Source organism: Zosterops lateralis (assembly GCF_965231275.1).
Source record: "Zosterops lateralis genome assembly, chromosome: 2".
NCBI lineage: Eukaryota > Metazoa > Chordata > Aves > Passeriformes > Zosteropidae > Zosterops > Zosterops lateralis.
The window spans coordinates 64,447,468-64,474,650 of NC_139763.1; the positions used below are offsets into that span (position 1 = coordinate 64,447,468).

General features: G+C 37.4%; 1 protein-coding gene across 3 annotated transcripts in view; it reads left to right on the forward strand.

Annotated features, from left to right (window-relative positions):
• Positions 1-26,288, forward strand: part of RNASEH2B (ribonuclease H2 subunit B) — a 43,160-nt gene extending 16,872 nt beyond the window's left edge. Inside the window, exons 5-11 of one of the 3 annotated variants that reach the window (XM_083855708.1) lie at positions 2,187-2,307; positions 8,263-8,327; positions 9,539-9,644; positions 12,784-12,862; positions 13,656-13,698; positions 18,728-18,808; positions 20,761-20,887. In XM_083855708.1, coding sequence (XP_083711834.1) covers positions 2,187-2,307; positions 8,263-8,327; positions 9,539-9,644; positions 12,784-12,862; positions 13,656-13,698; positions 18,728-18,808; positions 20,761-20,868 — 603 coding nt within the window. In that variant the 3' untranslated portion in view covers positions 20,869-20,887. Of the gene's footprint in view, positions 1-2,186; positions 2,308-8,262; positions 8,328-9,538; positions 9,645-12,783; positions 12,863-13,655; positions 13,699-18,727; positions 18,809-20,760; positions 20,888-24,084 lie in introns of those variants that run through there. The other 2 variants (XM_083855709.1, XM_083855710.1) reach the window with 2 other exon arrangements.
• Positions 26,289-27,183: the final 895 nt, after the last annotated feature.

The following is a 27,183-nucleotide window of genomic DNA, read 5'->3' on the forward strand; positions in this document are numbered from 1 at the left end:
AGGAGGAAGGAGAAACATTTCTCTGGCAGTTTGAACTTGAAAGGAAACAACAATAATTTTAGAGACACCATATCATAAAACAGCAGTGGGATGATCAAGTATCCAAAAGTTGGGAAATTAAAAAATGGCTTCTTTGATTTATTGGGGGTGTAACAAAACTTCACTTAAGTTTCTGAAATATATGAAAAGTTATAGGCAAATTTACTGATTTTTTTAATAAGCAGCCTGTGAAAAAAGGGACACAAAATAAAATGGAGGTGTTGAGGTGTTCTGTTGTGGTGGGTTTTTTTTTTGTTTGTTTGTTTGTTTGTTGTTTTTTTGTTGTTTGTTTGTTTGTTTGGGTTTTGTTTTGTTTTGTTTTGTTGGTGTTTTTTTTTTTTTGTGGAGACAATGGTTTCACTTAATGCATTCTAAGAGTTCTTGTTTTAAAACAATTTCTACAAAGCTATTTTCTGCTTGCTATTTAGATTGCAAGTAGAGAATACAGGAGAACAATTTTCTTATGGTGAAGAAATAAAGTCTTCCTACACCTTTGTAATAGTAACTTACTGTTCTGTAGTGATTTTTTAATTATTTAAGCTGTAGGGTGTGCAGATGTATTCTGTATTTCTGTAGTCAGGATGGTCCATCAGAAGAGGTCATTCCACAAGTAGTTCAGCTTGTTCCCTGGGCACTGCACTCTGAATTTATCATCCCTTTGAAACCTTTATGCCAAACTTAAATTAAGGAAGTAGTAAATCTCCTCTCTTTATGTGGAGGGGTGTTGAGGTAGCCTGAGTAAAGGACAGCTACTACTGCTGTTCCTGTGCATGGGAAGAGTCCTGTGTTGCCCTTCACTTTTTCGTTACATTGTTTTCTGGTTTTCTAGGCCAGGCATGATGCCAGATAAATGCAGTTCTGGGTCCTAAAAAAGGGCAAATGCATTCCTGCAGTGCCTTGCCTAAGTTAGTGTATTCTACAGTCTTGTGGCAACATTAGCCTGAATGCAGCACAATCACTTCCAGCTTGAACTAATGGATATCATTGGATATCATACAATCATCCTTTGCCCTGTCCTTTGGTTTTGTTAGTGTGAGGCAGGATTGCTTGGTGTGTCTCTGAGCAGAGCCATCTCTTATATAGCACCTTTCTTGGCTTAAGCTCTGTGCCCATGCATGATGTAAATGTAGCTGTCTTGCTTTGGACACAAGCAGGTAAGCTATCTATAAGAAAGAGCTTATTGCAGTTTTATTTTTGTGTTTCCTAACTTACTTTTGCCACCGTTATCATCCCTTTTCCCTTTTAAGGAGAAAAAATCTTCTAAATACTTTCTTGGTTCTCGTTTGGGTTTTTTTTCTTGTTTTTCTTGTGATTTAACAATAGATGGTTACTTCTATTAAATCTGTGAGTGTCTAGCAAGAGAATTAATTAATAATAAAAGCAGTGTACCCCAAGTGGGTTTTTTCATGCTGACCAGTATAATGAGTTCAGCCTTGGCTCCGGAGACCATGCACTCTCTAAGCGTGAGAAGCTCACAGAGTCTTTATACTGATACACTAAAGGATCTTTCCATAGGGAAGGTTGCCAGTTGTGCCAAACCATACTGAATGATTATGCATTGTTTGGCAATGGCAAAATTTGTTTGATGGTTCTGTCACGTGTGGGGCTATTTAAGTTGTGCCAAAATCACTTTATATCCTTACTCTGGCCAAACTGGAATTGACTTTGCAGAGGTGAAAGGTTAATACTGTGTTCCAGAAGCTGCCCTGCTCCTTTGAGATTTATCTTTGTGGAAGGAAAAGCAAAATTTGAATGGAAGTTATGACACTGGGTTTAATCCAACAGGTTTTGGTTTAAAACACTATTGGCACACACTGACTGCTGTGTCTTATGTCATCTTCCAAAAAATCCCTCTGTACTTCACATTAGTTTCTCCCCATGTTGTTTTAAATTTGGCTTTTTAAGTGCACTGTTTGAAGAGTTCAGCATTTTGCAGGTATTTACTGGTCTGAAATAAATATTTATAGCTTGCTTTGTAATCAGTTTCTGAATGTGTCATATGTTACCATTCAAAATACGATCTTCTTTAAGTCCTTTATTTTTAAACTATGGCTGTTGCATGCATATATATTTATATACATATGTGTATATTATATGTGTCTTAACATTTTAGTAATGCTTTTGTAATCCCTTTGATGTATTTTCAGCAGCAAGGAAAGTTCCAGCCACTTGATCAAGTTGTGCTAGACTCAGAATACCCTAGCTGCCCATTGCTGCTGAAGTGTGCAGATGTTAAACAGTATATACAGCACGTAACAGAAGAAAAAGGTGAAAAAAAGGGGTGAGGGGAGGGAAGACAAAAAAAAAAAAAATACTCAATTTGTTAGTGTCACCTCATTACAAGATAGATTTAAATATTGTTTTTTATTTTACCAAACAACCAAAGTGCTGGACACAGCTGTACTTCAGAAACAGAAGCTTAGGCTTAGAGCTTGTAATTGCAGATTTATTAATAGAAATGTGTGGATCTCAGATTATCTGCTGCAACTGTGAAAAACTCACGCAGTCTTGTTGCTAAGTGTCATACAAATGGTAAACCAATCAGAGCTGGCTTCTTGACATTATTGTATATATTGTGAACTCTCTGACTTGGATCAGAATTTCACATCTCTATTTAGTGTAGGATAGTCTGGTGTGGAAGTGGTCCGTTTTACTTTTTTTCCTCCTTTGTCACAAAGCATTGAAACAGTGAGTGTAAAAAACCTGGAGAAGAATAAATATGCTGCTTAGAAAGGAGAACACAACTTTTCTGGCTTTGCATAATTTAGTGTTGTGGGTTAAAACTAAAGACTTTATTGTTTTAAAATACAAAAATTGGGATGCATAAGTATATGAGAGAGAAAACTCAAATGGAAAAAGTTAGCAAGCTATCAATTCTGTACATAGTTTCCTCAACCTTTGCTCAGAATTCCCATTGGTGTGGGGGCTTTCATTTTATTTGAGGACAATATATGCTTTCTAGGGAAGGGACAGGAGCATGACATTATTTTTGCAGGTTTTTAGATATGCAAAATGTGCAAGACCTCAGTTTTTTTGTCAGTCCTTTAAATAGTATTCCACTTAGGCTTGTATTTGAACTTCAGGGCAGGACACGTTTCCATTGAAAATGCTCACTTTTACAAGGGAGCAGAAAATCTAGGTAGAAGGGCTGTTGTCACATTCTGTTTGGGACTGGGGTAGTTGGAATTATGTGCTTCCATAAACATTTAATTGTGGAGGAATATTATTATTCCTCCTGCATTTCCAGAAGAACTTACAGAAACATTTAGTTACATTTTGTATGATGTAGACCAAACAATCTTTTCCTTCTGGTGAGTCTGACTTTTGAGAAGGCTTCTTTAGGACAGGTGCATATGAAATGCGAAACCCCTTTTGCCTTCTCATGAGGTGGCAAGTATTTCCATTAAAAAGTATTTTTAAGCTTTCAGGGCATTGCTGTGCCCTGCAACTTGTCTAACATGGGTTAAGTAGCCAGGGTGAGAGAAGAGCTATTAAACTTCTGTGTACAGAATGACACAATCATCAAGGTTGGAAGAAACCTTCAAGATGGTTTAGCCTAAGTGTCAACCTAGCACTACCATAATCACTCCTGAACCATGTTTCCAAGTGCCACGTCCAGACTCCTCTTGAACACGTCCAGAGATTGTGATTCCACCACTGACCTGGGCCCTTTATTCCAAGGGGAATGACCACCCTTTCAGTGAACCGATTTTTCTAATATCTAATGTGAGGGTCTGCTGGTGCAACTTAAGGCCATTTCCTTTTACTTAAGACATGGCAGAAGAGACTGACCCCCACTTCAATGCAAGTCCTTTGTGTTTCTGTTAGGTGTAGAGAGCAATAAGGTCCCCCCTGAGCCTCATTGAGGGTAAACACCCCCAGCACCTTCAGCTGCTCCTCATCAGACGTTTTCCAGAGCCTTTACCAGCTCCACTGCCCTTCTCTGGGCACACTCCAGCCCCTAAATGTCCTTCTTGTAGTGAGGGGCCCAGCACTGGACACAGAATTTGAGGTGTGGCCTCATCAGTGCTGATGGGAACAATCACTGCCCTGGTCCTGTTGGCCACACTGTACATGATACAGGCCAGGATGCCACTGGCCTTCTTGGCCATCTGGGCACACTCTAGGTCATGTTCAGCCACTGTCAACCAACACCCCCAGGTTCCTTTCTACTGAACAGCTCTCCAGCCACTCTGCCCCCAGCCCACGGTGCTGCAGAGGTTTGCTGTTTGTTGACCCAAGTTTAGAATCTGGCATTTGTCTGTGTTGAACCTCATGCCATTGGGTCTTGGCTCACCAACTTTTCCAGATCTCTCTGCAGAGCCTTCCTGCCCTGCAGCAGATCAACACTCCTGCCCAACTTGCTGTCATCTGTGAACTGACTGAGGTGCACTCAATCCCCCCATACAGATCATTGATAAAGATATTAGATAAAGAATTGTCCCTGGGGTCACTAGTGGCTGGCTGCTAGCTGGATGTAACACGATTCTCTGGGCCTGGCCATCCAGACTGGTTTTTACCCAGTGTAGAGTGTACCTGTCCAAGCCATGAGCTTCCAGCTTCTGTAGGACAGTGCTATGGGAGACAGTGTCAAATGCTTTCTAGAAGTCTAGATAGACAACATCAACAATCTTTCCCTTATCCACTAAGTGGATCACATTGTAATAATGGAAGTCAGGTTGGTCACCATCAGAGAAGGTAAAAAATGGTGTCACACCCTTTTGGGTGCCAAACCTAAGTCTGCATAGAAATTTAGGACAAGGTCTGGATTATTTTTTTGAAGGGGCAATTCCTCCAAACAACAGTACAGCCTTTGGGCAGTATTTATGTTCCCAAAACAAGAGTTAAAAAAAAGATTAAAATTATTTGCTATAGACAAGATCTTGTCTCTTGGACTAATTTCTCTATCCATTTTGATACTGTATTTGTAGTTGTTATCCATAGGAGCATCCTCCCATAAACTGTATTCTGTTAGACAGTGAAGAAGATGCTTCACTGCTTGCTTTTTTTTTTCCATTTTAAGTAATGTATTATGTACACCTATAAGTTTGTGTTGTTTTGCCAACAAAGTATATTGGCTGTTATAAAGGTATGTTCATTTCCTGGATTTTGTTTTGAAATGTGAGGTGAACAATGCTTTTGTCATAAAAGCTGTACACACATGCACACATTAGCTTTATGTGATGTTCTTGGATTTTCCCAGGCATGTACCTGCATATACATGCTACTTTTTTTCTTGTTCAGGTTTGGATTGGATTACAGTGGGGCATGTTCTTAGGATTTCTTTATTTTTTTTTAGAACACCAAGAGTACTGTTATGCAACAAACCCATTGGCACTTGCTTGCCTGTCATGCACACATCACCTTTCTGTTTAATCCACTTCTATGTGTTTCATATTCTCGTGTCTTTTATTGCTTGTAAAAAATTCCAGCATTATGACTTCAGGTACTCATTCTTTTCTGGCTCTTAAGAACTGTTGTCCACTTTGTAGCCTTTCTCATTTAAGGAGTAAAGCATTAGGCAAGAAATATCAGTTGTGTTAAGGCTTCTGCAGCTCTGTTCTGCTTGACAGAACTTAACAACATAATTATTTCACTCTTCATTTAGTCTTAAGACATTTAACATCTGTCTAACAAATTCTTACCCCAGAGCACTCACAGTTTACACTTAGTGAATTAGCAGAAAATCCACCTTCCCTGGCCTCATTCTTGAAGGGCACTGAAAATTCATTTAGCTGAATTGAATTCTGAATTACTTGTTTTAGTAGTTGTGGAAAGGGTGTGTTACAGCTCACTAAGTCTGGGTGAGGCAGGTTGTTTGCTAATAAATTCCGACATTGGATTGAATGTACAGTAGAGAAGGTTTAAGAAAGGGTTATGAATTCTACTTCTAGAGTGTTACTCTTTGTTTCATTTTGCAAGGGAAAAGCTGCACTGTGATCTTGTCTGATGTGATTAACATGAAGAGCCAAGAAAACTTACCTGATTAGAATAACTAAATAATATTGCCAAACTTGTATTCCCAGAAGGTAGGAAAAAAGGGGCCATATAAGTTTCAGAGTTATGGAAAACACTGAGAAAATGGATTTTAAAATGTGCTTTAGGCAGTTTGCTCAACAATACATCAGGGAAACTTCCAAGTCTACATAGCGATTACCCGATCACTGAACATATTATTTAATTGTAGAACCACTTATATTCCATCTGTATTTCTTGAACCCAATCTTTCCAGATGTCTCAGACCAGTTTTATAGGCACCAGACACATTAGGGAACAAAAGGCTTTCCAATATATACTCATATTATCAAATGTAGTCACTAACTCTCACCAATATCAAATGTGCATCACATGTTAAATCCACGTTCCAATATTGAATCCTTTTGTCAGCAGTTTGTGACTTTCATAACTCACTTTAATTCTTCAGAGGTCTCAAATATTGTCAGTTTCTAGAGTTTAATAGTCAAAACTGTCAAGCACACAAAATATTTTCAAACAAAGTGATCTCTGAAGGGTTCAGTGTAATTATTTTTCACATGTTTTAATGAAAATGGCTTCACAGTTATACATTTCCTTTCCCTGAGTCACTCTGAATCATGCTGTTGTGGGGGAGTTTGCCTGAGAATCCAGACTAGAATTACTTTTCAGCATGGGTTGGGGATGGTGCCCAGAGGATGTCCCTTCGTCAAACTTTCTTAGATAAGAGAGGAATCCATGAATTGCACTCACTGTATTTGAACCCAAACCATGTTAGCCCTTTGAGTAGCAGGTTCAAGTATCCGGAGTGTTTCTCCATTTTCTGCTTCTCTTTTTTCAGAGCCATTTAGAAGCTTCTAAGTTAAGCCTGCAGCCAACAATGTCACAGCTAATTGTTTTACCTGCAGCTCATCATAAAGCAAAGTTTTATTTTTGCTCTGAAGAATTTTTGTATTTTGCTATTGTACAACTATTGAGACAGATTTAAACTTTTATCTTGCAAACAGCTTTCCTCGACCTCTCCATACCCCCTGCCATGCATACAGAAAGAGCACGTAATAGTTCACTGTTTATGTGCAATTTGGAAGAGCCAAGATAAACCCCAAAGAAGGAAATGCTGAAGGAATCATAAATAATATGTTGTTGTTTGCCAGGGGAGAAGGAAAATCCATGAAATGAGTGTTGGAATATGACACTGTATCAGTAAATGACATGAAACAGATGTAGGTATTTATGGGAATGGTATACAGGAGATTAAAACTTATTGAAATACCTGTTAAAGAAAAAGACTGAAGCAGCAGGCTCCAAAATCTCTTGTGAAATCTTATTAGGCATCTGATTCCATTTCCCAAATGTAGCTTTCTGTGAGTTGATACTGAATTGTTATACGGAAATTTCCCGAGCCTTCGTAATTTTCTCTTTTGTCTGGGTGTTTTGAACTCATGTATCTCCAGATAACTGATCACATGTGAATGGCAAATGTTCATGCTGCCCTTGTTATCACAGGGGAAGCACACTCTGAAATTCTTATATCATCAAGTTAATTTGTGTTGCTCCATAGCTCATGAGTGAATCATAATGCCTCCCACAAGGAGTGAGTTTTGCTATTTTGGATTCTGTATTTTTTTTAATGTTATATTGAATTATGTAAAAAGGGGATAGAAGTAAAAATTCTGCTTTAGTCACTCTGCCATGAGAGAGGAGAACAGATAAGGAAAAGGATTATTTAAGAGGTAGATGGTTTAGCTTCAGTAACCAGCTCTTTGTACAGGCCCCTTACTAGGTGCTGGAATTCAGTACATAAAGATTTAAGATAATCTGTTGTTAAAAAAAAAAAAAAAAGAAAATCACAGAACCAACATTTTGTGTTGTGAACTATGTAGTTAAAATCACCCGTCTGATGACATAGTCCATTGAAGGTGAAGTGAAACTACAAGGGCTTGAGAAGAGCCTTAATGAATTAAGGGAACCCAAGATTACGCATAAATAAATAAAATCTGTGCTTGACTGGATTAGGTCCTAATTAAAGAACTGTCAAATTGTTCAGTCTTGTTCCTATCAGCTCGGTCTGTTTATTTTTTTTTTTTTTTTTGGTTCCAATATTTTTGGAACTTATTGCCCTGATATCAAACATGTGCAAGATGCAAATTAACTTCTATATTGTATCTACAAGTTAAAAAAATTTAAAGGTACTAAAAATGCAATCCAAACCAGACGTAACTTTTTTCCCCTTGCTTGTTTTTTTCTCAGAGATTGGCAGTCAGAAATTCCACAAATACAGCCAAGAGAAGACACTGAAGTGGTTAAAGAAAAAGGTATTGTGTTTCTCTTTTGCTTTAAAAAGTGATATATGTTTAAAATGAAAATGCTTATTAGCTTGTCCACGTTTGCATTGGAGCCATGTGCTGTGCCTCAGTTCAAGGTATGTGTCCTGTCCAAGAAGGACAGACATCACAGTAAAGTTGCTCCACTTGGGAATGTGATCAGGTGTCAGGGATATTAACAAGCTTGTTGCATTTCTCTTTTTGACGGGACTGGCCATGAAAGAGGCCTATGGGGTGTGGGTAGGAAGAAGCTGTCAGCTTATTGCTGTAGGCTTTGCATAAGGTGAGGAGCTTGCTTTTGCTTTGTCCTTTTCCTGAACGGGCTAGAGGAGAGTTTTGATTGTTACAGCTTCTAAATTCTGCCATGCTTTGAAGCTGGACAGAGCTGCCTTGGTTTTGTGCTACAAATGCATTTCCTGAAGTTTTGGCAGAGTTCACTCAGAATGGTCCTGGTTTGGTTGCTATTATCCTGATCCAGTCATGCTGTTCAAGAGGTCTGTATGCCAGAAATAAACTAGTGTTAAAGCTAAGCTTGATGGGGTCTTTGTTTTGGTGTAAAGTAAGTGAATTTCATTTTACTCATGCACATGTGCCCTTAATATGATTCCATTCTATAGAAAAAGACAGTATGCATCACATGATGCCTTGTCTTTTAAATTAATCAATACAAGCACAAAATCTGGTTTTGCACTATCTGCAGTGATGGGGCATGGGAATGAATACCTATTTTGCAATGATTACCTGAGTATTTACATGTGAACAGGTACCTGTTTGTGTAGTTGAAAATACCTTCGTCTGACAGTTCTCTCTCTTGGATCCAGCACAGCAGTGTCCTGTAAAGTCCTTAATCTTTGATTTCCATCAAGGTCTGCCTTTGCCATCATGCTGAGCTCAGGAATGTTCTCTGAGCAGGTGTATTTCTCACCTGTATAATCATGGCTGTTGGGTCTGAGTAGCTCAGCTCATCTTAGGGTGCTGCAGAAGTGGTGCTATGTTGCCAAGGAAACATATTCAAAGACAGGCTAGTTTCTTTGGGGTTTTTGAGCTCATCTGCTAGTCATTACAAATGTATATTAAATTTCACCACAGTCCATAACTTCAGTGTTTTATATGCTTGAAACAAAATTACAAGAGCTTTGTCACTGTATTAACATGTGCATAACAATACTGATACAGGCATTTCATTCTTTGGTTTTCTGTAGGTTAATCAAACAGTGAAAGCACTTAAAAGCAACAATATATTGGTAGGTGAAAGGGTGCTTGCAAGTACATTTATCAACAGTAAACAGATCACAGATGCTCAGGAAGGTAAGAAAACTAAACATGGTAATGAATTCCATTTTTGTGAAGTCACATAAGTAGAGATAAAACACATGATTAGAAACTAAAATATATTGAAATTGGCCTTTGCAGTAAATTTATACCCTGTACAGAAAATTCCATATAAGCTATGACTGTGTGCCTTGGCTTTTCCAGGTTCTTTGGTATCTTCATCAGATGATATTGTAATTAACAGTAGGTTTCAGCTGGGGTTCCCTTAACTTCTCTGCAGTTCAAGGAGGAAACATTTTTTCTCACTGAAATATATGCTGAAGTGCTTTGCTGGACTGAGACTGTGTTCAAGAATAGGACATATTTATAATATAGACAAATTCTCACCCAGTAAGTGTGTCTGTATTAGAATGTGCTTCTTTTCTTTTTTTTTTCCTTAGTTAGGATGCATGGAATATTAGTACATTAGCATTCATAGAATTCTTCAAAATGGTGAAGGGATCTTAGGAAGTCATGCTTACAGAGAAAAGGCTCCTGGTCCAAACATTACTTTATGCAACAAATGTATGAGTTGGATGATTTTTGTGGGTGCACTGGTGTTTTACCAGCCTCAAAACACTATAAATACACAAATGTGTAATTATTAAGGGCAAAATTTTAATAGTCTGTGTATTAAATTGAAACAATCCTGTTACCAAAAAGTCTAGTGGGATCCTGTTTGCTTCTATTCACCATTTTGCTGGGGAGGGCAATGTCCTGAATGTTACTGATACAAAATTCTATAGAGAAACCTGAAAATGGAATAAAATCTTCCAACGTTAACGAAAATTAAGAACAGTTTAGAGCAAGATGAACCAAAGCAAATTGTTTCTTATTACATTCAGAAGACATTCAGAAGTCTCCATGCTGTTGAAAATTAAGGAGAAACAAAGCAGCTTGCTGACAAAGTGGAAAATGAGCTACCAAGTAATGATATCAAGGAAACAACATAAATAAGATTTAAGAGGCAAATGGACAGTTTTATAGAACAGAGATTGTAATATATTGTTTTAAAAAGAGCCAAAGTTGCAAAACTTGTAACTTTAACTTCACAGTAGCTTTTCATCTTTATCCCAACCCATGCTTTTTTTAAAGAAGGGGGAAAGTGTCCTGGCAAAAACCATCTTGACTATGCTTAAATATTTTTTTCTCTGAAATATATAATTAAATATTACATCTACAGTGGGTTTTTTTTTCCATCTTGCTCTTTATTTATAGTGATATGTTCATAACAGTCATTTTAAAAACCTTGGGTTTTCATATTTGAGAGAGCAGCATTGAAAATTGGGAATACTGGGGTTTAAAATAAGTAGGAGAGTTTTGGAGGTAGTCCCACTGTATGTGGCAAGGTGAATGACAGGAAGTCAAATGGACACATTACTCAATACTTACTTCTAATAAGACTCATTTTCTTGTCTGATCCTTTCATTGCTGTGACAGTGCAATTTATTTCTGTAGAGAATTGCCTTCATAGGGATATTATGAAATTTCAATGTCTTAAAAATAGGTGGGTATATGTCGTTAACGTCTACAGATGTTGTAGGGCAAAAATAGGGGAGGATATAATGAGAGAAAATAGAGAAGTAGGGGAGGTTTATCATATGAAACTTGACTATTTCATTCAGAAGACAAGGAAGGGAGGTGTGCAAATATTCCTTGTGTTTGACAAAAGGTTAATAACAAAGGTAGTCTAGGGTGAGAACACAGACTCCCTAGGAGGCAAATAGTGGTATTTTTAAATTGGTAAAAGAAGTCAGTGAAGATTGCTTTGAGTCAGAAATGCAAAAGGAATGGATTTTTTATTTAGTATGAAATGATAGTAGTTGATTTGGACTCCCCATTCAGTGTCATAATGCAAGGAGTGAAATGACAGGAATATTTTTCTTAAGCAATAAATTAAGTGCTGAGGTGAAATTGTCTTGGGCTGGAATTATTTCTCTTTCTCTCCTGACCCTAAAGTGGGCTCAGAGAGTGAAAAATCTTTGATGAATCTAGGCAATGAAGGAAGGAGAAGAGCAGATAGGTGATAGTAAGAATTTATTATCAGTGTAGTTGAAACATGTTTGCTGTTGTTAGTTCGTTGATGCTTTCTCCTTCAATGCCAATTTCCATTGCGCTTTTCAGGTTAAAAAAAAGAAAATGGGAAAGAAAAAAAAAAAAAAAAAAGAAATTTATCTCTGGCACTAAAGAGATAGTTCTTTGCCACCTTAAGGCTGGTGTACCATATGCTTCTTAGTACGGTATACCAAAGTATACCATGCTAAGTGCATAGGCATATGAGCAGATAAACTGGCCTTTTGGAGTTGGAATTCAGACGTGAATTTCTTTAATATCTGTCTGGCAAATGCTTCCTGTGCATGGGTGCAGTTACTCCCTAGCAGCCTCAACAACAGCAAGTTTAAAAAGTCCAGCCCACGATCAGTGAGTGCTTGTGTAGAACGTGACCGGAAAAGATCTGGTTTAGGACTTCATGTTATAAAAGGGTCATTTTTTTTTTCCCCAGTCTCTCAGAAAAACATTTATAGCAGGAGTGCCCTGTACTGAAAACAGCTTCTAGTAGTTCATATTTCCACAGATAATTATCCTGTCTTGCCAGTGATGTTTAGGTAGGCCTTGGCATTTTCTATAAAGTACTGAAAATTAAGTACAAGACTTTGAAATAGACTCATTGTCTCATCTAATTGTTTTCAGTTGAAGCCAGAAAATGTTCTTTAGTACTGAAGCCCTTGCCAAATAATTGTAAGATCCAGATGCTTTAAAATTAATGATTGCATTTTCTGTTGAGTCAGCTTTTTACTTTGCAGGTTTTTAAAATTTAATTTCTCCGGAAAAATACATGATATCTAGTACTCTCAGAAAGTGAACAGCTTTTGTAAAGTACATGCAGCAGATATTAATAACATGTGCTGAGAAAGTGAATGTAGTAAGTCTTTACTTTTTAAATAAACATACAAGTGTCATATAACATAAACTACTCGACACAGAGAAGCATCACAGTGTATCCATTAGGAGTCCGTTACTATTGATTCAGCCTTGTGCCTCATGGTAGCGCATGCAACATGGCTAAAGCAACAGTGACTATGTAACATGAATATTCTTTTTCTCCTCCTTCCCATTCCCTGACCTCTTCCTGAAGACTATGTACGGTATGCCCATGGGTTAATATCGGAGTATATTCCTGAAGATCTGAGTAAGGAGTTGTTAAAATACTTGGGGTAAGTATTGTTCCAGCTAGCCTATAGTTTACATAGCATGGATTAATGTCCATTTGGTCATTTCTGTTGAACACTTAGATTTTTTCATCAAGCTTTCAGTGAATGACACAATGAGATTATATTTGCCACACTTTAAATGTGATTTTTGAAATGTAGATTATGGAGAGTTTTTTTGCTTTCCTGTGATGTTAAGGAGTGTGAGGTGGGGGAGATATAATATTAAAGTCAGATATGTCTGTTACCACCATTGTGTGATGAAACCCTGGAGTAATGTATCCTATTTTAAAGCAATGGGAAGAAAATTCAATAAAGCAGTTTGTCCAGAATTGTCAAGCACAAACATCAGAGCCAGGAATTGAGTCTTCATCCCCAGTCCTCCTTCCTTTTCCCTACTCACTCAGTGCTGCTTGGGTCTGAGTTACTTATCTCACCTGTTAGTTTGTATTTAAATCTGGAAGGTGTGCCAACATCGTCATCCTGGTGTTCCCTGCCAGCAGCAGACTTGGCTTGGATCATCACTGGGACTCTGCACCTAGTCATCAGTTCAGTTCTGTTCAAAGGCTTCACTTACGGTGGCCTTTGGAAAAGTGTTCCATTTGCAGCTTGAAACCCCATAGCAGAGCAGTTTCATAAGTCAGAAATACAGTCCATGAACTGTTTTTTTTCTTTGCAAGTACTTGCTATGTGTGAGAAGCTGATAACCAAAGTGGCTTTCATTAAAGAAGGATTTCCAAACTTTAGGTTGTGCAATTCATCTGTCTTAATTTTTCATTTAAAATCTTTTGTTCTTCAGGCTCCCAGAACGTAGAAGCCCAGCACCAGAGCCACCACTGAAGGTAGGAGAACATTAAGATATTGATAAATATGTTGCATTGTAAGTTAACTTTTCTGAGTTATTATTGAAAACTAGCCCAAAACAAGCACTGGATCAGTACATTAAGTAAGGTGGCTTGTGAAAAGCCAGTCTAAAACAATGCAAGAAACTTATCAGGTAACTTGTATTTTTAATAAGGAATATTTTGGTTGATTTTCCACTTTAAAAAGGGGGAAGGAAAAAGAGAGGCATATTTTATGGTTTTGGTCAACAGTCTTTTTCATGCGTGTTTTGTTTATTTGGTTTTATTGAGGTCGATAGGACAATATGACCTCATAGGTTTTCTTTCATATATAATTTATGAGGACCCTGAAAGGGACCTCCTGGGTCATGGATTCCCAGACAACCATGTTGGATAATCTCTCATACAGCGACCATTCTTCACTGTAAGTCTCATTAGGAGTTTTTATTTCCATTACTTCCCTTGGAAAAGTGTTCTATAACCTCATTCCTCTGATGCTCAGAAACCTTTCTCTAAATTCCACCTTGAATTTATTCATGGCCAATTTATTCCCCTGCCCTTTTATGCTAACTTTATCATTGTTTTTGAAATTGAAATGGCTCTTTTCCCTCCCTATCATTAGGTCTCTCAGTGTGTAAAGGGAAAACATATATGCTTTGTGTTTTCATTTTGAGAAGCCAGTTTGGTTGTGTAAGATGGATTCTCCATTCCCTCATTGTGGAAACATTTCTTTACGCCTATGCCAAGATGAATTCAATTGTTTCAAAGCAGGTGACCAGAAAAATGTGTAATTATTTCTGATAAAACCTTTACTCATACATTATGATGACATTCTTCCCTTCTTGTCTTAACTAGAAATGCTTTGTCCCATTACAGGCTAGAATCCCATTTGCCTCTATTGATGTGTGCTCAGATAGCTCTCTGGTGTGAATAGTTGAGAAACACAGTTGTGGGGTTTTTTTCCACTGCAGTTTTTACTTGATCAGTTCTCAGATTTACAAGAAGCTCATGCAGTTAGTGTCTGTGTTCATGACTTTTTACTTCTTCTGTACATTTAATCTTGTTTTAATGTTTCCAGTCTTGAAGGTTCCCTGACTTTTTTCACAGTGTTAAAAGTTCTTTAGGTGTTCATAATGCTACTCAATGGTGCACATTCAGCAAATGTTAGCATTCTATTATTTTTAATTAGTAATTAACTATTAGTCTCTATCTGATCCAGTGACATCCCTTTCTGCATTATTTGCCTATGTTTCTCTTTTTCCCAGTTTCTCACCCACCTCAAGCATCTTATGCAGTATTTGTTTTCTGTCATTACAGCTGCTTAAGTGGCACCATGTCAAGTTCTCTGGCAATCCTTCACATTCTGTCACCAAAAGATGTGTTATTATTTGAGAAAATAAAGACAAGTTAGTAGGCATTACCTTGTTTAGTTTTTAGGCTGAGACAGGCTGAGAGAGTTGGGGTTGTTCAGCCTGGAGAAGAGATGGCTCCAGGGAGACCTTAGAGCTCTTCCAGTTCCTAAAGGGGGCTACAGGAGAAGCTGTGAGAAACTTTTACAAGGGCATGTAATGACAGGACAAGGGGCAATGGCCTTAGGCTGAGAGAGAGGGTGGGTTTAAATTAGATGTGAAGTTGGTGAGGCACTGGAACAGGTTGCCCAGAGATGTTGTGAATTCCCATCCCTGGCAGTGTTCAAGGCCAGGTTGGATGGGGCTGTGAGCCACCTGGTTTAGTGGAAGGTATTCCTGTCCATGGCAGGAGAGGGTTGGAACTAGATGATCTTTAAGGTCCCTTCAAGCCTATATCACTATATGAGTCTGTCTTTCATTTACTCTTTAATTATTCTTCCTTCTTTCACTTTTTTCTCTGCTCTCTTCTCCTGAGTCCTACTATGGCATTCTTTCCTTCTTACATTAGAGGTGGGTCCTTGGCTATTCTGCACTAATATGGTCCCTGCCTGATGGAACATATGCCAGGTTCTGCCTTTCATCTTGTAATTTCTGATATGGTCTTCCAGCTGGATCAGCATATTGAGTTTTACTTCTGTCTTGAATAGAGTGATTTCTGTTCTCTCTTCTGTCCCTATGCTTAATTTCTTCATCTGTATTGAAAATGATTTACTGAGGCAAAGGAGTTATTCCATTTTGGGTGCACACATAGGTTGCCTTTAAAATCTATCCAATGCCTTCACTTTCTCTTTTTTTAATTCCTTTTTTTGCCTCTGTGTCTAAACAGCCTTTTTTGGGTTTTTTAACCAACCTTGTTGTTTGTTTTAATTTCCTTTCCAAGGTCTAACTCAACTTGACTTTTTGGCAGTTTTTAGTCCCAGTATTGCTTGACCCCTATAACGATCTTTTTTTTTAATATTTCTTTTCCCCCAGTCTTTTTTTTTCCCCATCCATTGCAGAATTCTGCTTGCCTCTAGTGTCACTTGGACTTTTTGGGGGATGGATGGAAGGTGGTGGAATATGTGTGCATCTGTGTGAGCAAGGAGCCGCATTTATTGTGTTTAGTCTGAGAAACTCTTTCCTCCAAGATTTTCACCTTGTTTGAATTAAAAGATCCAAAATCACTTCTTCATTCTTTTTCTTTTACCATCCAATTGTCTTCCTCACACATCAAGTCCCTTTGCTTTGCCTTAGACAAGTAAGGCATACGGTTTGCAAAGTTTTCCTTGCTAGGTCCAATAACTCCACTTTTGATTATCCTTTCCATTTAATTTGAACTGGGCAGCCTATGTCGACTGAAACAAGATTACATACCACATTGGCTTTTCCTGCAATGTCCCTGCTACTTACCGAAACAAAGTCTAAAATAACCTCATTTCTGGCTGGTTCAGTGACTGTTCTGTTTAGCAGCATGTCAGCTAGCACATAGAGGAGTAATTGAGCCCTACTGTTATTAATAGCATTTGTTCTCCAATGGATATCCATAGATATGTTATTTCCATGTGGCTGGACAGTTGTTCTGGCTGCACAGTTACTTGGCCCTTTGATTCAGTTAAGAATTATCTTTATGCGTTGTAAGAAATATTAAGCACACATCGGGAGCCAACTGATAGTCATTAGCTATATAAGCATGTTAAAACAACTGTATTAAATGCATGTGATGTACATTCCATATTGTGTAGGAATAGCTTTTATACCGTTGGGATAGTTCTAGGAATCTATTTTTAAAAACAGTTTTATTTCAGCAGTTTGGTTGCGGAGGAAATGAGGCTTAGAACTGTTCAGTTGTTGGGCAGTGAGATCTTGCTGAGGATCTGATTAATTTACAGAGCACTGACCACGGTGTGTATGATGTTTCTGTGTTTAAGTCTTTGCAACTTCAGAGATTAAAGCACTCCTTTATTTCACAATCTCAGAGAAGCAAGGTAGGCTTACGCATGAAAACTTCTAGTCTCCTTCAGACCATTTTTAATCACTTGTGTTGACATTTCTCTTCATGAAGACACATCGTATTAACAGACATAATAAATGATTATTGCAAAATAAGAAGGTTCTAACATGCATTTCCTGTTTTGGAAAAATAATTGTATGTTTGGACATTACGTTAAACTCTGAAAGGAGGAGAAATGTAGAAATTTCAGTGATCAGCTGAAAAGCAATGACACATTCTCTTTCTTGAGCAAGAACAAGCTGGGTACAGCCTGGACTTTGTGATTTGATGATTAAATTAAAATTGCATGTTCTTTGTATTAATTGTAAGCCGTTGATCTTGTGTTGCAATCATCGCACTGTCCAGTTTGTCAACACAGGGAGTCTGGCCATTGGCAGATGATGAGAGACATTTACAAAGAATATGCGGGCTTTGCTACAACTAAACAGCAAATGTTTTGCTGAAATGCAAACATTTTTGTTGCAAGTTTTAAAAACTTGTTTATCAGATTCCAAAAAGAGGAGAAAAGTAATTCTTCATTAGATTGTCATTTGAAAATGTAATCACAGCACAGTAAACAGCCTCCTAAAGAGGCTGATCCAGATTCCATTGAAATCAAAAGAAAAGGCTGCAGTTGGATTTGGTTCTAAGAGCTGAGAAATCTAGGCTGCAGACCTAGCTTCTGTGCCAAAGAGAGAGAGGGAGGGGGGGAGAGAGAGATATCACAAGCACCGTAAACACAATGAATAAAACAGGATCTTAAAATGTATGGTACCATCCAAGTTGCTTGCAAAATCACTTTCTTTGGCACAAAAGCTGGGAAGGCCGCGGTCTAGATTTCACAGGATATTAAGGACAGGGTAGTAATATCAGATATATAATAATAATAAAAATACAGTGTAGTAAAATACTACATACTTTTTTTTTTCCCTTTTGGAAACATACCAGAAAGTTTTCACCTTTAAACTAAACACATGTTCACAGTTTATGGAAAGAAATATTCATTTTTATGGCCTGATCATGTGAAGTGCCGAGAACCGTTCGCATGCATTATTTCTGAAGTTAGAAGACACACAGCACATGCAGAGTCAAACTTCTTAATATACTGTTGGATTTAAGTGATGAAGCAGTCAGTGGAGCTATGGCAGTGTTTCCCTGTTGCCAGCCTGTAGAAACTAATTAATTCTAAAGGCTGTGAACAAACAGACAACAGACTAGATGATGATCCACTTGTGTTGGCAGATAGCTACAACACTGGAGTTGCTGCACAGGTCCATGAGATCATGAGCACCACAGTTCCTTGACTATCAGGTGCTAACTTCCAACAGCTGCTCCAGAAAGTTCTCTAAATAGACTGACACCAAAGTCACAATCATGGCTGATTTCTAAGAGTCATTCTTCAGAAGGCAAGGAAGAAAATGCTTCCCCTGACACTGAATGCTCTCGTCTGAATGCTGTAAAGATCGTTTATATTCACATGTAGAGAAGACGATTGCAGACAGAAATCTTCCACTCTTGCTGCAGATTCTTCTCTTGATTGCCAGTCCTGTTTTGGTGCTATGGTTATGTTTTAAAGCCAAAGCTTTGAACTTCCATGTCTGTACATCATAAAAGTGGTTGACAGAGCAACTTCCTCACTCTAACATTTCAGAAAAGGAAATTGTCAGATGTCCCTGTGGAACCAGAAGAAGACTATACTAAATTTAACAGCGACAATCTGAAAACCAAAAAGGTAAGCAAGCCTTGCATTCATACATGTTTTGCTGAAGTGTAGATTAATACCAAATACTAGCACAGAGTGCTTAACTTTCTCCTTCAAAACACATCACAAATGCAAAACAAATACAAAATTGTCTGACATCTCTAATTATATCTCTTTGAACTTTTCTTTCAGGTTTAATGTGACTTTGACAGTTTTAATTTCCTATTCTGAACTGTTTTGTACTATTACTGCTGGGCTGTATTTCACCATGGGTATTCTAGTGAGCCTTGCAGACTCAGACACACATGTTAAGGTGTTCAGCTAGTGTTTGGAAAGCTCTTTGAGATCTTTAGATGAGAAATCCTGTGGCTTAATGATAGCAACTGGTAAATTTCAGTTACTCAAAAAAGAAACAAAGATGGCAGGTTTTGCTTAAATTCCACGGGATGCTAGGACAGGCTTTATTTTTACCTAGAAATATTGCTTGTGCACTTACTTATGTCAACTTAATGAAGTTAAATCAACACAGAACTTACTGATTGCCAGCTCCAACGCATGTTTGGAGGCCAATCCAAATCTGAGTCTAGCTTTGCCTGCCACTGTATTATTCCTAGGAGAGCAACAGAGATGTGAAAAGAAATAGATCCTCTCTGTGTCTGCCAAAGCTGTGAGGCTTGTACTGGCTTATTTCTCTGAACATTGAAAGAAAATGAATCTTCCTCCAATCCGTGGGGAGCTGAAAAGGACCGCTGTGCTGGTCTTGTGACCTTCAGTCTAATGCTGACTACTCGTTATCCCTTTGCAAAGAGAAGCAGCTGGTGACAGATACATTTTTTCCTCCCCCCAAAACCCCAGGTTTATTTTTTTTGCACTCTTTGCACATTTTAGTTTGGAAGTAAGAGGATTGCCCCCTAAGTGAAGGTGATAAATAGTTTAAAATATGCATGTTTCCCCCCTTCCCCACATTATATACTATAGCTTTTGAACTTAGCATAAAGATGGAAATAAACTGAGGAGAGATAATTCATTTTAACATTAAATATGATTTACTTCTGAAATAATGAAGCACATTGATGAGAGAATCTGGGAAAGAAAAGATAGCCCTTGGACTCTGTACAGTATACTACTCTTTTTAAAATACTTTGGCAGTAGTTTTGTTTGTAGAGTAACACAGACAATCATGCAGTTGTTGCCTATCTGCATCATATCCATAACCATCTAGCTGATCCCAAGTACTGTTATTGTGAAGTGCTGCAGACTGAGGAGTATCATAAAGAAAGGTCAATGCAAAGTTTTCTTAATAGAGAAAGCAGCTAGAGATTTAAAACATAATGCTTTAAAATACAAGAAAAGAGGTCAGCTCTATAAAATGTGGTTCATAAAATGTGTTTTAGGTGTAGAAGTCTGGGAAGTTGTCCCAGCGGCCTCAAAAGTGCCTTGCAAATGTTAGTTACCTTCTTCATTCCTAGTTCTTCTGTCTCTTTTCCCTTTATTTCACTGTGCATAGAGTCTTTGATAGTAAATCAGTGTGAATTATTCATCATTCGTAATGCAGGTCTGCAATTCAGCCTGCTGACAGCATAATCATGAGATTGAGTTGGAGGGTACAGAATGCATCTGTTCTATTGCATGCATTATTCCTCTTAATGTACATTCAGGGATTATCCCAAAGTAAACGTTTGATTTGGGATACCTCATTCTGCAGAAAGGAGAGATGTTTCACCTCCTTGTCCTTGTAGTTTGTTTTCTGTCTTTGAGGTTAAGTAATTCATGACAAGTGTTCTTCAGTTTGAATAATCTCAAATTTGTTTTTTAATGTTTTTCTCCTGCATTTCAAAGCTTGCATAACATTATCTTTACAGCTGTATACTAAAAAAACAATTCAACTTACTGCTTGACTTCTGTATTTAGGAGTTTGTAGCATCTGTTTCCCCCCTATGGAGATGCTGTTTAACTGTTTCTGTTTATCATTTCACTCACAGGCAAACACCAAGATGTCTGCAGCACAGAAGGCTCTTGCCAAAGTTGATAAGAGTGGAATGAAATCCATTTCTGCTTTCTTCAGCTCCAAACCTAAAACATCAAAATAAAGACTTGTTCTTGAAAGAATTTTATACAGTGGTTATTTTTATGTTAAGCTAAAGATGTCTCCTGGAGTTTTTTGTTAGAATAGTGTATGCAGGGCATGTCTGGGTACATGGTGGAGTGTGATGGAGAGCTCTGTGAGCTAGCAGAGCACAGAGCTGTTGGGCCTTAGTGGGACAAGGCAGTACCATGATATCAGATATTCCAGCCTGGCTTGGGAAGATGGCTCAGCTGCATTAACATTGTGCTGTGAGCAAGGCTTAGCAGGGTACCATACTGTGCTGCTACTCCTTCTAGAGCAAGCCCAGTCAAGCCCACCACAGAGTTTTCTCCATTACACTTCATTCTAGACTGAAAACTTGCCCAGCTTTGATGATTTTTTTTAAATTCATAAGGAGCATTGTTTTTTAAAACTTTTTGAAGTTTTTTTACCAGTATTACACCAGAGTAGGATGGCATAATTGCATTTATATTTTGACACAAATATAAGTGCTGACATAAGGATTGTCATTGGTGGCATTTTATTGAGGCAAAGATACTCTCTGTATTGGGATTTGGGTTATTTTCAGTATGCTGGAAACAAATGGCAATGAATATCAGTGTACATGTAATGCAATAAAGTGCTTTGTGTAACAAACTTGTGCCTGTTATATTTGCTGTATGTAGGTTGGGTTTCAGCACATTTTTAAGTGGTTTTGGTGTTTTCCTGTGTATATATTTTAATCCTTTAAGAGTTCTGGCATCTCTTTGGCTTTATGTGATAAATCTCTTAGCACATAGTAATATAGGGGTATTTTTATGTTTAGTTCCAAGGTCAAGAGGTCCTTACGAAAATAATCAGAGAAAAATTGATTTAAAGGCAAGAATGGGTGGGGCTTTTTTTTAAGAAGCCTGTTTGGCGTTGGATGCAAAAGCTTAATTATCTTAGATAAGGTTTAGTTTTACAAAGTTTTGCACAAGGTAGGACTTACTTAAAGTGCACTACCCACTCTTTTTTTTTTTTTCTGTGTTCTTTCATCATTACAGAGTATTCCTGTGTATTTAGAGGGATAACTGATGTTGCAGCTTCCCTCAATCACAGAATTGAAAAAGAGATGAAGTCACTGGGATCATTTGTACAGATCTAGCCAGTTCTTGACAATACTCAATGTCATCCACGACTTGTTTTATTGAGCCATTGCTGTAGCTCAACTACAATGTGTGTTTTTGAAACACACTCTTAAAACACATAATTCTTTGCTACTTCAGCTCAGTAGAGAATCTGCTTGTATACCTTGGTAATGTGAGTTTCAGAGAAATTGGGAATTCCCTCTTTTCGAGTAACTATGCCATTTTTCTCCTTCCAACTTCCTTGCTGCCATTTACAGCCCTTGGATTACAATGGTGTCTGTTAGGTTGAAAAGCTCTTCTCTTCCAACCACAAATGAGAGAAAAGCTTTGCTGTGTGTTCTGTGCAGTTTTGTAGTTGTTGTTGGGTTTTGTATGCCTTTCAAACTGTGTTTTTTACAAAGTGTCAGATGTAGTTTGTAAATGTGCAGAGGGTCAGCATGGTTGGAATTCCAGATAGAGGAAAATACTTGGAAACCTACAGAATTACTATCTCTGATAATAAATAGTATATGATGAGTCCAGAATGAGCAATTGTGGTTGTGAACTGGAAGGGCTATATTTTGAAAAACATTAAACTTCCCAAACTCACGTCAGTAGAAGGGATGCAGAAGTGATGGCTGTTTTGAAAAACACCTGTCAAAAATGCAGGATAATGGTACGGGGAAAAAAAGGAAAAAGAACAGGCACATTTTGTCATGTTAATGGAGAAGTTCTGTGCAGTAAGCAACAAGTTAGGGAGTGTTTTGGTAGAAAAAAGGAGTTGTGTATTAATGAAAAGCCAGCTCTGAGCACTAGAAAATGCTGAGAAAGCAGACAAGCATGGGATGTGTGCTTGTTGGAAAACTGAGAATGGGAGAGAATTATGTTAGATACATAATTAGGAAGTATGGGGCAGAGCAGATACATGATCGAAGCTCTTCAGGATATTTAAATATGCTAGTTTTAGGGGTTTAGGTTTTAACAGTTCAAAGGTTTTGTGAAATAAATTTTGAAAATGCACCTTTTCATTGACTGAACTGTTCAAGAACCTTCTATGAAGAAGTCCCGGTTTCTCTGGTCAGAATTTGGGACAGAGAGAGAACAAAACTGATGGAGATGAGAAGCCTTTGTGCTGACATCTGATCTAGGGTACCAGGTTGTTTTCTTTTCTTGCTCTGGACATGCCTTTCACATCTGCTGTGCTCAAGGACTAAGTCTAGAGTTCTTTCTCTATGCAGAGATGCATTTTGCTTTAGTGCCACATCTCGACTTCAGCTGTCAGCTATGCTGTAGCTTACCACAATAGTAATTTTATTAGTGACTGTGCTTTTGGTTGAGCAGGAATTTATGCATGACAAAAAAAATAAGCCATTTCCAAAAACCATTAGAGCTTTCGCATGAAAACAAAAACTCTTTTCCCTTTAGGAAAGCATGAAATACATTTAGTAACTTTGAAACTTCCTCAACTTGTAGCTGTAAGAAGTTATGAAGAACATATGATGCCAAGTGCATAAAACAATATTTCCTACCACAATAAGGATTTAAATATAGTTACCCTGCCTGGCCAGCAGTAGCAGTAGGTCATTATGAAGTGCTGCTTTGCTATTTCTTCCTTGATTAGCATAGTATGGAGCAATATGCCAGCACTATTATAGAAATGTGGTCTTACTTTATTCCTTTTTCTGGGTTAACATGACATCTTCTGCATGTTCATATAAATATCTGATGAGCTGTGATGCTTTAATAGTTGTTTATCTGGGATTAAATAGCTGTTACATTTTCACTTTTTTAGACTTTGCATAACAAATGGGTTGACATCAGTGGGCATGGAAATCATAGAAATAAAAGCACTGACTTAGGGATTTGTAAGGGTCAAACTAGCACATCATTTTCAGTCTTAAGTAATAAACTTCTATTTGTAGAAGTGATTGGTGATTTAAATATTTTCAGTGGAAGAGGTGGCATAGTTGGCAGAATTTGCATTCAGATCTGAAATCTGGAAGGATTCAGTGTGCTTGTTTTCAGGTGTTCAGTTGCATCTGAGGTGATATTTACTGGAGCAAAATTAAATGTGTGGATGGTTATTTGAATAAAGTAATGTTTTTGACTAGGGTTTTCTCTTTCCTTTGTAGATGCCTGAGAAAAGACGTGCAAAGAAGAAATGAAAAGAGCATAAGGAGACTCACTTATATTATTGTAACTTGCCATAATCACAAAGCTGCTTTTGAAGGCTTTTTTTTTACGCACTTTCTGAAAAATAAACGCTTGACATCGGACATGCCCTGTTCCAAGAAAAAGCAAATCTCAGCAGATTAGCATTGTTAAATACGCGGTGTGTTAAACATACACTGCTTCAAATTTTATAGCTTACACATGATTGGTCTATCGGGCCCTTCCAGGAAAGCACTTACGAGCACGCCTAATGTTAAGCACATGAGCAGTGATCTTAAAGTCAGTCGTGTTGTTCATGTGAGTAAGTGCTTTGCTGGATCGGTGCCTGAAGCCTTGTTAGGTGCTGAGCATCCTGATCCATATCCAGCAAAGCACTTAGGTCCATGCTTATCTTGAAGTGGAAGACCCAGTCTGATATTTGTGCATTAGTGTTCACCATAAAATCTCTCTTGGCACAATGACTCATATGCTTAAAATTAAGCACCTGCCCAAGTATTTTGCAAGGTCAGACCAACTGCATCCTTGAGCAAAGTCTTAAATACTTGATTTTCTATGATTTTTTTTTTTTGTACTCATTTTTGTAATTAATGCTTTTAGTGACCATAATTACAAGTTTTAGAAGCTGTATAGAAAAATATGTTTGTATAGCATGTTCTATGCAATTTACTTCTTTCTTTTTCAAAATCTATCCAAATTCAGAAAAGTGACCTTTTTGGATGAGAAGTCCAATTTTCAGTCATAAAATCAACCAAAATGGAAAAACACCCCAATGTTGACTCTTTTTAGGACATTTGCATTTTTAAAAATTATTTCACTGCATTTGATTTACACAGTTTTGTCCAATGCTGACCTGTTTTACAGGTGCCACTTAGCTCAGGTTGTGTGGACAGTCTGACTCTTAAGTGCTAAACCTTTGAGTAGGTTGTGTGTTCAGAAGGGCAGATGGACAAGCTGTATTTTTTATTTTACTTCTTTTATTCTAAGGGATTGAAGCCTTACAAACATGTATAAAATAACATGTACATTTTGTGTTAAGAACTAAATCAAAACTTATGTAATTCTTCAGGTTAAAAAAAAAAAGACCTTATTATCCTTTTTTTATTACTGTGAGTGACACTTTCTGTGGAGTGAGCTTCAACCAAAATGTCAGCCTGAGTCTACATAAAACATGAAAACATGTGGAAAGTGGATGCTAATGAGATCCTGAAGAGGTTTGTGTCATATGCAGTCTGATGTTCTTAACTGCATATATATATAATACATATGTATAGTTTATATATATATATATATTTAATATATAACTCTTTGCTGGAGAACTTTCTTAAGTTAATAATCGACAGGATTTTGAACAGAATGAATGTTTACTTCTGTAAATTCCAACTCTGACCCCAGTTCACAGATGCCTACAGCAAATGACCAAAATGCTTGGTAAAGCTTGAATGTATTTGAAGTGTTCTAGGTAAAATGTAAAGAAATATTTTACATCAACTCTAGCAAATTTTGCCTAACTTTAACTAAAGAAGAGTTCCAAGAAAAGTTTATTATGACCTCGCTGAAAACTAAATTCCAAGACAGAGGCAATAGCTTATTCAACTTTCTTTTCAACTGATTCTGTTCATCTCTGTTTCAGAATATGAAAAACCTGAACTGTTAACTGTTTAGGAGTCATATATGAAAGGAAATGTAATCTGAATGCCTATTTTAGGAATTTGCACTGACATATTTTTGTTAGTCTGAACCAATGTGCACTTTTTAAGGAAAAAATATTTATTTTAACATCATTTTTAGGAATACTGCAGGAATATTATATGGGTCCAAAATGAAAATTCTATTTTTCTAGCTTACATTAAAAACTGCTTGATGTATGAATTAAGATGATATATTTCAGTATGTGGTTCCATATTTTTGTAAGATTTTTTTTTTTTAATTCATGTACAAGAAAGAAATAAATGTCTTTGGAATAATTTGTTGATCATTTCTTCACTAGTGTCACAGAAATGCAAATAAAAACGTGGTGCAGTCAGGCTATTGATGCTGTTACACTCAGCGGGGTAGTCGGTAATTTTTGGGTTCAGTTGGAGGAAATAATGAATCCTGATATAAATAAGAATGTGAAAATTCATTAAGACAGATTCAGTGATGCAATTAGGTTAATCCTTGAGGACCTTATTGTACAGGTGTTCTAAAGAGAACCCATCTCTGTACATACAGTTGCTGGCCTACATACTCTGGATATTTTCATTTTCATTAACATCGTGGTGAATCTTTGAGTGATGGTGGGATGAAGAGAGGAGATGAGGAGAATGATGTGCTTATTTGTGTAACTTTTTACACAGTTTGCATTCTTCACCGTCACATATGTGATATATGGGTGCTGCATCACAGACTGACACAGAACTGATAAACAGTTATTTTCCATGTTTTTTTAATAGCAGACAAGTAATAGAACACAGAGGAAAATGGTGTGTCAAGTGAAGCAATGCTGCAGTGAGGCTCATCAGTTTTTAAAAGGGGAAGGTAATAGAAAGTAAAAAGTTCTGCTTTAAAATTTTGCTTTGGATTCTGATTTGGAATCATGGTCATTGTTTTGTTCACCCTTCCTCTTTTCAATCTGAGGACCAGATTCTTTTTCAGAAGATGCTAACTTGTTATAGCCCTATCTCCTCTTGACTTCAGGCCACAGGAGCAAACCGTTTCAGAACAGAAATCCACATTCATAAAGACAGCCAAAATCAAAGCTCTCTGCAGTTCTAGTTGTGAAAAGAATCATCACCACTTCCTCTTGAGTAACTTGTGCAAGCTCACATTGCTAGAGATTCTTCTACAACAATTCAGACTCGATTCAGTAGGGGTGAAAGTGAAAAAAAACAAGCCTGACCTACTTTCTTCCCATGCAGTCAATCCTATGCTGGAGAAGCTGAACAGTAAGTTTAGAGAGACAAAAATGAGGAGAGATATGAAGAAGAAGGCAGCAATACTGGGTCAAACAAAAAAAAAGGTGATGTTGAAAATGAAGGAAATGTAGGCAATGAGGACAGAAATAGTGGAAAAAGAGCTCA